Consider the following 12,583-nt stretch of genomic DNA (forward strand, 5'->3'; position numbering starts at 1 on the left):
TAGCTGCGTCCGTTGTTAAATCCAGGAAATGTAATTGATTGTGTTTGTGCAGTCTAGTAGTCGATTGTCTGCGTGTCTAGTTTGGCAACTTTTGTTTGTTGAAGAAAGTTTATAAAATTACCGGCATTGTTACTAAGTTTTCCCAGCACTCTACTGTGAAATACCATGCTGTAAGTATGCTCTTTTATGCGGAATTAAGCCGGGTCAACGTCTTAGCTTTCTTTCAATATGGAACAAACCAAGCCTTCGTCTAAGCCCTACCATACTAGGTTCACGGTGTAGCACATAGAGGTCCGTGTTAATTTAACACTACCCTTCTAAGCATAGACCTACACCTTACCAATTACTTTGTGGGGAGATTGTATACATTCCTTTTATTTTAATGATATACTACTACTTAAAAAAAAAAAGAATTTGCAAAATCAGTGATCAGGATCATTCATCTAATAATCCTATCCACTGAAACAACAATTGGGTTTTAGCTGTATGTAAAATAGTGTAAATCAATTGTGTCCTTTCCATTGGTTAGAGCATGGAGGTATAAAAAAGATTAGAGTTACATTTAGGCTTAGCAGTGCAAGCAATCTTTGTTTACTGTATTGTGTTCAACCATTAAAATAGGTCCATGGTTCAACGATTGTCAATACCGTATGTATTTTCTTTGACAGTTGATTGCTTTTCATGACATTATGCCATGATGTACGTGATGTGAAGGTTCCCGATGTGAAGCATGAGCCAATTCATATTCATTAAATCTTTATTATTTGGTTGACACAATTCAACAAAAAAGATTGTCTTGAATTACATAAAGTCATAAAAAGGTAAAATTTTTTACATCTGGCTCATCTCATTTTCTGGACAAGATTTATTTTTTTTAATTTCAGGATCGATCACTGATTTATCAACAATGAGTGCTTAGCTTTCTGCACTGACACACACATAGATTGTCTTTTTCCGATTCACATACACAAGGGTTCTCAGGTTGCATAAGCTGGGGGTGCGGAAATTGAGAATGTGGATTTAATACCTTATTCCAATGAAAACTTTAGTATTTTGACCCAATACAGTAGTGAAGCTACTGTAATTTGCCATCATGGTTGGGAGGGGTGCATCCACACCCTGCAGTCCCCTTCCCTCAGCTTATAGTGTGACTATGGTTCTGATTAATGAATTTTGACCATCCTTAATTTAATCCTTGCTATTGCCAATCTGTAAAATTGCAAATCTGTGGTTAAATAATGGATGATTTTGCTCTGTGTTTTAAATCAATATGTAAATTTGAATGGGCCACAGCTGCTAGACCACTATTCCATTAAATTGTACTATATCATATGAAGTCCAATGCTACGGTCTCAGTTAAAATTACTACATACAGTAGAACCCCTGTTAAGGGGACACCTTCTGGACCAGAAAAAGTGTCCCCTTAATAGGGGTGTTTCCCCCTGAATACAGTAGTAGTTGGCTATAGTGAACTAAAAGGTATACTTTCATTTATTTTGTAGCCAACAAAAGTGTTGCCTTAATAGGGGTGTCCCAAAGGGTGTGCGGTAAAAATGGTCCTGGTAAAAATGGCCCCAGTAAAAATGGCCCCAAATGACAGGTACCGGTAGGTAAAAATGGCCCCAGTTATAAAATAATAAAAAAAATAATAAAGTAATAAAAATGATTTTTTTTTTCATGAATTTTTTAACTATTTAAATGTTCTGAAATAGCAAAAATTTAAAATGTTGATTTTTTTGTTAGAAATATAGTACCTCAATACACCTCAAACCTTCAAAAACAGATCGCGAACCCCATCCAAACCCTAATGATTGTAGGACTCTCTTTTTATGTCATTAACAAATAAAATTAATTTGATGTTCATATAACCTATTTTTGCAGGATTTAGTAATACCAAGAAGTTAAAAAATTCTATAAATTGTGATTCTGCTTCTGTGAATTTGGCCACAACTGAATTATTTTAGTATTAAAAAATGCATTATTTATGTTGATTTATTGATTAAATTATTGCTATATCGACATTTAAAAATGGAAAATAAAATAAAAATTTAAAAATGCTATTCATGACCTACATTCGTCCCAAAGGAGAGGTCTTCCTGTATTTAAATCCAAGTGGAAACAGCATAATTATGATTTAGCCATGGTAACAAACTGCTTAAATCTGTTTTGTTGTTTGATGAGTTTCCAGTTGACTTCTCTTTGTACTGTAACAGTGTCCAAATTGTTGAAAGATTTCAAAGCTAAGGGAATTGTCAGGCTGGCAGATGGTATTGGAATCTTGATCATATTAAATATCATGTTGCTAAATTATCCATGTTAATGGTTAAGCCATATAGATAAACAAGCCCAATCTAATTCTGAGCTATATTTTCAGTTTTATGTCATTGTGTTTAAATGGGAGCAGTTTACAACTTGTGAGGTGATAGTACACATATGTTTGTTGTTTGTTACCCATTTTATGGTTGAGCACTTCAGAACTGGACACTGCAGTTGGAATATTATTAGAATCTGGCAAACTTGCTGCCCAGGCACATCTCTTAGCAAGAGTTTGAGTCAAGTCCGAGCTGTATTGTTGTATTAAATATAATTACAGTACCTCATTTAAAATTGACCAATCATAGTTACACCTATGATTGTGCCTTAAATTGCCATTGAACAGTGGAGTGGTGATTGTTTTCACTGTTCATGGCAGTCTTGGTTTAGTCTGTTTTAGGAATATTTCTTGTTTTAATTCTTTTTCATTTTTCTTTTTTTTTTTCTGTTTATGTTAAGCACATTGAAGCTCCGGCATTATGTGCTATATAATGTAACATTATTATTATTATTATTATAGTTGATGTTAAAAAATATCATCCATCTTTAATAAATATAGTAGTATAATAAACCAAGGCTACCTATCTGAGAGGGCTCCCACAAATTGCCCATGGCCACCAGTTTAAAAAGTTTGAATATGTGGGATATAAGCATTTAATTTGATTTTATTCAAGCCTACTAAAGCTGTTCAGTATTATTTAATTGGTTTTTAAGTATGTCAATCATTGGACACTAAAATATTTGTAATTCTACTCTCAAATCAAAACTTGCTTTTAGAGTACCCAAGTGTAATAGTCATTACAACAAAAGTCAACCCTCAGGCCCTACTGCACTGCATATTACCGGTTACTTTTGAAAGCTTCTTCAAGTGTAGTACAGGTTGGTGGTAAAATAGTTCAGTTCATTCGTTGTTTGTAGGCATTGTTTTTGAATGGAACATGTTGGAATGAAATCAACTGCTTGTATAATTTTCTTATCTGAAGAAGTATTTTAGTTGTCATCAGGAGAATGATTAATAATAATAATAATAATAATAACAATAATGGTCGACTTATTGAGCGCATAATATGGAGACCTCTTTGCGCTTTACATAAACATGAAAAAACCTACTAAGAAAGTAATACTTAACAAACTTAATCCTATTCCTAAAACTAAGCATGGTTTGACCTTTGGCTCCGAGAAGCTCATCCGCCCTTTCTTCAGCTATTTTTTTATTGCTGCTAGGTGACCATTTATCCTCCCACCCAAAGGCCATTAAGGCCGTAGTTAGTCACCGGTGATTCAAGTAAATGCATTTTAACATTACACCCAGGACATCTTAGTGCAACTAATCTTAACTACTGTACCTAAAACTAACTTAAACTTAAACTGAACAACATACTTTACATATAAATGTATTGAAAATACTTAGTAATCATAACCATTTGCAACATCAGATTTTGTTTTTGAAACCTATCTTGTTAAGGCAAATTGCTAAAGGAGTTAACATTTTCACTTGGATGGAAATTCTTTGTTCATAGCTTTCACAGATTAATATTGCTTGATATTTGGAGAGAATACTGAATTGGCCTACTGTTGTAATTAATGCAATGTTTTTTTAATGAGATATCTGCATATACTATAGACTGATAGTTACTGTATGCACAACACAATTGCTTTCACATATTTTCCCACTTTTTAACACAGTGTTGTACTGTACATACAATATTTGACTATTTTGATATTTTCATTGTTTATACTAGTAAAACATTTTTTTTTTTTGTATTTCTATTGTCCTTTTATAAGTGTTGGTGGGATTCAAATGAAAAATCTACTATATGTACTCATTCGTCGTCATTCAATGTTAGGAAAATAAATGAGGATGAAAATAATTCTTTTATTAGTATTTTTTATATATAAATTAAAATAATAACAAATTTTTGTAGGTACTCTAAATGGTGTTTAAATGAATAAAAGGTATTAGATGTGATGTATTCTATAGGCTTCACCTTGACATATACCAAATGTGAATGCTGTAGTAGGTAGTGCATGTTAAAATTTTTGTGGCAGGAAACAGGACTACCGGTAATTTGTTAAAAGCTAATTATTGAATTAATGAGTAGGTGCCTACTGTATGCCTTGATAAATTTACCAAAATACTAAAAATAAAAATATTTTTTGTAGACCCTTCCAAATACTCTTGAGGATCAACATATTCTGTAAGCATTAATATTTTTCTTAGTGTTACATTTTCTAGGTATCCCATCAGTATTTTTAGTACCAGGCTGTTCCAAGGCTACTATAATACCCAATATACCAATCTTTACTTCCAACAGCTCCACATTCTTTAAATTCCCCAACAACGCTTAAAGTGTAGTAGACCTCAGTATCTTGATTAATATGCCTGGCTAGAGGCTGCAGTTAGTATGTGATGTTTTTGCAAGTTCGTCATTTTTGCGAAGTAGTCTAGACTGTAAATGTTACCGCTCACAAAAATATTCACTCAAGTTCAAAATAATATAGGAAGTGAATTGTAAGCAAGAGGAAGTACTGATGGTAGTTGTCATGTCTGCCGATCATTAGACATGCGCTTGAATTTGATAGTTCAGTATTTTGATGTCTGATGTGATATAACATGTTCTGACACTTTTAAAGAAGGTAAGTTTCATATTTTTACATGGAGCTCACTCACATTTATATCAGCCCAGGGCCGCCTTATCCATGGCCAACTAAAAATGATCGTTCCATTTGCAGATATTTTAAGGTTAGCTCAGGATCACATTTTGGGCTCTTGGTAAGGTACTCCCTACAAAGAAGTACCCAAGCTTTACTGTCCTCCCAAACAAATACACTCCAACCTCAACAATCGATAGATTGTCTAAGACCTGGGGAGAATCCATTGGGCTCACTTATAAAAAAGTAGACTATGTACAGTACTCTACATTGATCTAGGTATTTACCATATCTTTTTTGCCCTATATTTTTGTACAGTTATATTTTTTAAAGTATAAAAATAATTTTCCAAAAAAAAATTCCTTACTATTGGTAGGCCTGTGCATTTCAGTAAGTTTAAGAAACATTGCCCTCACCAATTAGTGGATGAAACACAATTCCTGTAGTCAGCAATTGTATGTAAATCATTAAACTCTTAATTTTATGCCTTTTCTTTGCCACAAGAAAAGAAATAAAACTAAACAGGGGTGGTGCCAGGAATTGCCCAACAGGGATGGGGTCCAACATCCCTGCTTGGCATCTCCCAAAATCTCCCGAAAGCGTCCCACGGGGGCCAAGCCCCTGAAAGATATGACGATTTAGGGGTTTCGAAGGCTTATTTAATAGATTTTTGAGTAATATGTAGAAAATACATTTTTTTTCTCCCCGACGAATTGTGGTTTTTCTTCCTGACGGGAGGGGGGACCCTGGCGCCACCCCGCCCGCACCACCCCGCCCGCCCCACTGGCGCCACCCCTGAAACTAAACACCATTAAAAGAAATAGTAACCTACATGCAATTATTTAAACAAGCAATTCAAATCTTTACTAATATTTAGGTTTTTATTAAATTTTGTATAAATTTTCGAAAAACTAAACAGTTTAATGAAAATTTTGAATAGAAAAAAAATTTATCATTTTAAGTTTCAGTTGAAAGCTTCATTAATAATTTGGATATACAGTATATAAAAACTGTAAATGAAAAAGATTAACATTTTTTGCATCACAGAGTATATTGTAAATTATATTAATTTAATTTCTTTAATGACATTTATTAAGCACTCTTCTGTCTGCCAAGGTACAGTATGTAGTAGATATGTATGCAAGTCATAAAAAGGCACAACGAAAGGGATAACAGGCTTGTGAGAGGTAAATGTAGATCTTAAAATAATATAATATTAAGCATGCAATAGTCGAAGTATAGCCATTTGTTTTGTTTCAATTATATTTGAGATTAAAAGTTTGTTGTTGTTCCATTTTTTGCATGCCTTCCCAGTCGAATCTAATTTTTGTTGCTAGGAGATATAATAAAAAGATTTTATTGTTGTAGTCATGTGTTGTGTCTTGTCTTCTGACCCTGGTTCTAATTTGGGTTAAGACTAATCAATTTTGACAATAAGCTAGGGAGCCTTGGTTGGAGGTGCGCTTACCTGCTGGGTAACTTATTTCAAACATGGTTCAACTTTTAGTTTAAGTGTTAGTTGCGATGTTTTACATCAAAATAATTATACCCAGAGACTTAAAAAGTACTACTTTGATACAGTAAATAATATATTGATCTTGATTCAGTGTAAAATGTGTATTAAAGGCATGACAGTGTACAATGCTGTTTTAAAGGATCTGATATATTATTAATCATTTAATGTCTAAAAAAATAAAATCAATCCTTGACTCTTGACCTTAAGTTTTGTTTACTGTTCAGTTGCAATAATTAGCCAGCTAAGCAAAACACATGCCCAAAATAGTTCCAAATCAGTATTGAGATCATTTTATAACAAAGATGTAGTTCTAATAATTTTTTTATTTCTGGCTGGCAGAAAATTCTAGGCTTGTCAACATACAGTTGACTTCATCTGTGTCTGATGGATTAGTGCACAATTAAATTACTTTTTTTTTTGCTCATAAGCATATATGCAAATAGATAGAATCTAAATTGCTCATGCCCAAGTTTTGCTGATCTGAAAGGAGGCTGTACAGTAGCATATTAAACAGTACAGTAATATTGTTGAGTACAGTACTATGTGATTAAATATGCCAAACTACTGTAGTGTGTTGTATTCAGTCATTCCATTCTCACCAGGGGTGAATTATTTTGGTACTGCAAGTATGCAAATACCAGTGGATGATACACATCAATAGGCCCCAACTTCTTCTGTTACAATTCCATGTTGTTAAGCTGCCTCTCTTTTTGTTATTGATCATATTTGACCTAGGTTATGAGTATTATGAATGAATTATTATTATATAATAATATAAAGTGTGCTTAAGTACTGTATTAATCCAAACTTCTTACACTTGTCTTAAAATAGGCCTATCATGGAATTATTACATGCTTATTGATCCAGCATTGATTTTTAAAGGTGCTTATCTTGCAAGCACAGAGGTCTTGAATCCTGTCAATCTCCCAAACCTCATGTATTACTTAACTTTTAAGACATCACATTGTTGTAAATGTTTAAAATTGTAAGCAAACATTTTGCATCAATGTTTGATTTGTATTCACTTGTTTTCTGTTTGTATAGTTGATCTGCTTTGTATGCTTCTACTGTATGCAAGAAGGTCTGTTCTTGCATTATACTTGTTGCACTATACTTCCAACCTGTTATTAACAAATGAACTACAACATCATTTATTAAAGCAACATAGAAATTTCAAATTTCATATTTTTTATATTTTCAAAATTATGTAATTTCAAATTCCTATATATTTTTATACATCCACATAAGAAAAGTTTCATCAATGAATCCTAAAAATTCATTTTTTAAGCTTTAGTTTGATATAAAACTTGTTTACATTCCTCAAAGTTGAAAATTTGCTAAATCTGAAAAAAAAGTCAAGGAATTGCCCTAATACATTTTAAAGGAACACGAGAATGGATTTTGTTGATTGATATTGATTCATTTTCCTAGTAATTATTTCTTTAGTTTTCTCTTTATAAAATGTACATTAGACCATCAATAAATGAATTTTTTTTTTCCACAGATCAATAATGAATGAGATGCATTTTGAAAGGATTCACCTTTGATCGTTGTACTGTAACATTGTACAACTGTTACAATAAAAAAAATCTATTCAAGAACATGGAAAGACTTTGAAATCAATTGCTATTGTGAGGCAAATTTTGGGTGTTGTACATTCACAGTACAAACCACGAACATGGCACTTCCAAGAGCGAGATTTATATTTGTTTTTGTGGTAACTGTCGTATTGCTATACATGATATTAGTATACTATGATCAGCCTGTTTCAAATATACAGTACGGAGTGCAAGTTGAGCAAGGTGAAGATGGTGTTGTATGCCGCGATTGTAATAAATATTGCTATACCTCGCCGTATGGTAAGAAAATGGTACCACTCGATGGGGATAAATTGCGCCAAATTGGATGTGAACAGCGATTACCGCAAGCTTTAATAATAGGAGTGAAAAAATCTGGAACAACTGCCCTCAAGCATTTCGTCAGTTTTCATCCACAAATAGCATCACCGGTTGATGAGGTCCATTTCTTTGATAATCGTTATTTTATGGGAATGGATTGGTATATATCCCAAATGCCATATGCTTTAAAGAATCAGACAGTGCTAGAAAAAACGCCTCGATATTTTGTGTGGGCAGATGCTCCCGACAGAGTCAGGAAAGATCTAGCCTCGGATGTCCGCATGATTGTTGTATTACGTGACCCAATTGGTCGCGCTGTGTCCGACTTTGTACACATACAGTTTAAACGTCATTTACAGGAGGTTGCTGATAACGGCGGAAAACCAGTCAAACAAGTTGTTCTACCATTGACACCAGAGTTAAAAAAAAAGCGAGAAAAACAAAAGATATCTGATGAACGTAATAATAAAGCCATTGGAAGCTCAATGTATGAAGTCACAGAATCCTTTGAAGATTCTGTGATAGATGCCGACGGCAACGTGAAAGGCGAAAATAGTTTAATCGATACAGGTATATATGTAAAGTATTTAAGACGCTGGTATGAGAAATTTCCAAGAGATCAAATACTTGTTATGGATGGAATTGATTTGATTAAAAATCCATGCAAAGCTATGAAGTCTGTAGAGGATTTTCTAGGTCTACAGCCACATTTTACCGAAAAACATTTTTATTTTGACCCAGTGAAACACTTCTATTGTTTAGCTCTTCCAGTTAAGGCGTGTATGAGTGCATCAAAAGGTCGTACACACCCTGAAGTGTCACAAGAGGTTACTGACAAATTACGGAATTTCTACAAACCATTTGATAGGGAGCTTGAAGAGCTAACAGGTCAAAGGTTTTCATGGGTAGAAAGAGATTAATTATCATTTTCAATATTTTAATAGTATCTATAAAGAAACTATGAATTATGATATAATAACATAATTTTTGTACAAATATTTTGAGAAAAACATTAATACTCAAACACAATCAATTATCAATCTATTTAATTTGCATCAGCACATTTCTAAATACTGTATGCAAATTTGGAAGACTCATTATAGCTAGCTTGACAGTACTGTGCTGGCTTGTATGACACTGCTTAATTATCATTCATCTTCTAAACAACTTTCAAACATTAGAATTTATGGGATGACTACTACTGTTTTTTTTTTGCACTACAACTGAGTTGAATTTCATATCCATGAATCTACCTGTCAAAATTTAATTGACAATGTAATCTTGAGAAAACTTTTTATTGGTAAAGTCCAAGAATGTTCCTTTGGTTGGGTTTAGAGACTATGTTCTTCTCAAAATTCATCTATCTGTAAATATTTTTTTCAATTTAGAGTAGGAAAAAATATAAGATTGTTTAAAAAAAAAATATAACATATATGTATTACAGAAAGAGTTACAGTAATTGTTTATCAGAAAGCTTCATTCCTTATATTTTTACACGGTCTTTAGGAAAATGGGAGCTGCAGTCTATTTCCCCAAATGTGTTTAGGTCGCACAAAGAGATTTTAGGCCTACAGTAGGCTATAGGAAAAGCTCTAAAATTGTCACATACCTCAAATTCACATGCTAAAATTATTTTGCGAGCCTAGAAATATCAAAAATAGGCTATTTATTTCAACATCCATCATTGTAAAAAACCACCGATTTTAGAATCAATAGTACAAATTTAGGTAAAAATATATTTTTGATGCATTTCTGTATTATTATTTTGAAGCCCATTTTATTGGTCAAATCCTATCACAAATTGTGCTTGAATCATGAAGCAATACTGTTTTAATTTTACATGTTTATTTTGTATGCTTTGGAAATTAGTTTAATATAGTATATTGTCTTTTGTAATCTTTGTATGTATGCCAAAACTAATTACAGTAAAACATCCATTTTACGTACCTCTTGGTACCAAAAGGTGTGTATAAATTGAAGAATTTGTTAACTAGATGGGTCTCAGTTTCCAATACCTAGGTCTAGCTATCCCCTGCCATTGAGCGCCGATGGGCTGACGGCGGCCAGGCCTAGCACAAACCGACAATGCAACAGCGTGGACTACCGCGCTAGAGCCTAGCTAAATTTACTTCGATAAAAACGGAAAATTATTTTAATTGCTGGCATTCTTCCACTTAACAAAATATTATTTTTAATCTGTATTTCTTATGGACCTTTCTTTCGTGTTCTTTCTAGTTGTTAGATCGCTGAATAGTGTTGTTTACATGCATTTTGCGATCATATCTAGCATTTACGATGTCAATAAATTGCTGACCCCAACACTCTTGTTCGTCGTCGTAAACATGTACGCTTAATTACGTTGATAGTTTGTTGTTCTGGTTAGGTTTATTACATTAACATAGTGATCATTATACCAGAAATGGAAGTAAAGATTGAAATATTAATAAATAAATAAAACAAACTTGATTTTATTAAGAAAAATTTACATTATCCCTTTGTAAAACGTGCGCAGTCAGACTTTTTTTACCGCAATAGTTGGTCGATGATGACGTCATTGGCAAAGACCATTCGTAAAATTCACTATTCGTAAAATGGACGTTTTACTGTATTAAGGGACATTATATTAGTTATAATGATGTCCCCTCATGGGTTCTACTGTACTGTATATCAAAGTTGGTAATTTGTTCAATTCTCTGATTATAAATCAGTAAGACTAAATTCATCAAAGATGTGGCAAATAGAAATAGGCTTTCCTCCTGGCCCCAACCAAGGGCACTAGGCAGCCCAGGCCTCCAGTCAAAGTGCACTACATTGCTTTGCTCCCATCTCTCTGACTTCTGTTTTCCACCTTCAGGGAAATCTTTACACCAGCACTCCAGAGAGCATAGTTTTTTTTAGCAATAATCACCAGCTCTTCCAAATGCAAGTCTGCTCACTGTGCCCATGTACTTTTAGGAAGTTAAGAAAAAGAAGGTACTGGTAATCAAAGATCTGTTTTTTTTTTTCTCTAATTAGTAATTCATATGTAAAGATATATTTTGAAGTATTAAATAAATAATTTTGAATAAGAAATACTGTAGCTTGAAAATCAAGCTTGCAGAATTTTTATGATAATTGTTTAATTTTATAGCATATGTTTTTTTTTTTCATGCTTTTACTAGATTTGTATGAGATAATTTGTGTATGTCAATAATTTTGAGTATGTGAAATATTATTGATATTATAAATGCATGCCATGTACAGTAGATAGTTCAGAAAAGAACTGTTAGTTTTTGTTGAGTGTCTCAAAGTTTTGATTGAGGTATTCTCCAGATGACAGTATAAAGTTTTTTCTCGTTCATATTTTTAATTTTAAGGTAATAACTTGCTTAAATACACCAACTAAGCAATTTTTTATTTTTTGGCGCATGATAAACGGTATGTAAAATAGAGCATCATTTCCATACTTTAATTGGTGAGATTAGTCACTGCTGAATAGGAATGACATGACATTTTATTTGTAAAAAATTTTTGATTTATTTTGAATACCAAACTGGTGCTTACGCTGTGCAAGGATTATTCCTGTCTTTCATTTTATGTTGCTAAATTTACTGTTTATGTTTTGTGTATTTTTTATAAGTAAATAGCTTCTTGTCTTTATATATAGTTATGACTAAAATGTTTTTGTCTTGAGCCCGTCCCAATGTTAATGGTTTGATAAGAAAAATTCTTATGATTTATTGCCTTGAGAGTTAATGAGCTTAATATTAAATTCATCCTATAACTGCAGTAATGTACAGTTAATCCCTTAAGGTCAGTCATCATATCCAGTCAAAGAGGAAATATGGCTAGAATACATTTATATTGGACTGCTTTATACTAAGTACTTAGAGTGCTGTTCTGTATGTTTGTTTTTTAGTATAATATTAGTGAACAGTGATAGAGTTACACTTGTTGAGCACATAATCATTATAAAATCATCCATTGTTTGGCATCAGAAAATATATAAAAGTAGTACTTTCAAGATATATACACAAATGTTAGGTGTTATTGATAAAAATTAAAATTATATCTAATATGATTATTGTTACGATGTGATACCACTGTAGTTCACAGTACTACCCAATAGTTTGATGTGCTTTAAACCGATTTATTTTTTGTAATATTTGGAAATTAACTGCTCCAATGTTTAACAATAAAAACCTGTATTGGATCACTACACATA

At 32.7% G+C, this 12,583-nt stretch overlaps 1 protein-coding gene across 3 annotated transcripts; it reads left to right on the forward strand.

Moving 5' to 3' along the window:
• Positions 1 to 9: 9 nt before the first annotated feature.
• On the forward strand, positions 10 to 12,583 carry LOC117104931 (heparan sulfate glucosamine 3-O-sulfotransferase 5-like). 3 transcript variants are annotated; one of them, XM_033245883.1, is made up of 2 exons: positions 10 to 170; positions 7,986 to 12,583. In XM_033245883.1, the coding sequence occupies exon 2, from the start codon at positions 8,160 to 8,162 to the stop codon at positions 9,297 to 9,299; it is 1,140 nt and encodes a 379-aa protein (XP_033101774.1). In that variant the 5' UTR covers positions 10 to 170; positions 7,986 to 8,159; the 3' UTR covers positions 9,300 to 12,583. The 3 variants fall into 3 exon arrangements, with proteins under 3 accessions (XP_033101774.1, XP_033101777.1, XP_033101775.1); XM_033245886.1 differs by lacking the exon at positions 10 to 170 and adding an exon at positions 689 to 821; XM_033245884.1 differs by lacking the exon at positions 10 to 170 and adding an exon at positions 4,731 to 4,950.

Source organism: Anneissia japonica, unplaced genomic scaffold (assembly GCF_011630105.1).
Source record: "Anneissia japonica isolate Jap-2015-1 unplaced genomic scaffold, ASM1163010v1 scaffold287834_len5846547_cov211, whole genome shotgun sequence".
Taxonomy (NCBI): Eukaryota; Metazoa; Echinodermata; class Crinoidea; order Comatulida; family Comatulidae; genus Anneissia; species Anneissia japonica.

What these genes read in the sequence shown, in the direction of transcription:
- LOC117104931 (XM_033245883.1), top strand. Translation starts at nt 8,160, where the DNA reads ATGGCACTTCCAAGAGCGAGATTTATATTTGTTTTTGTGGTAACTGTC.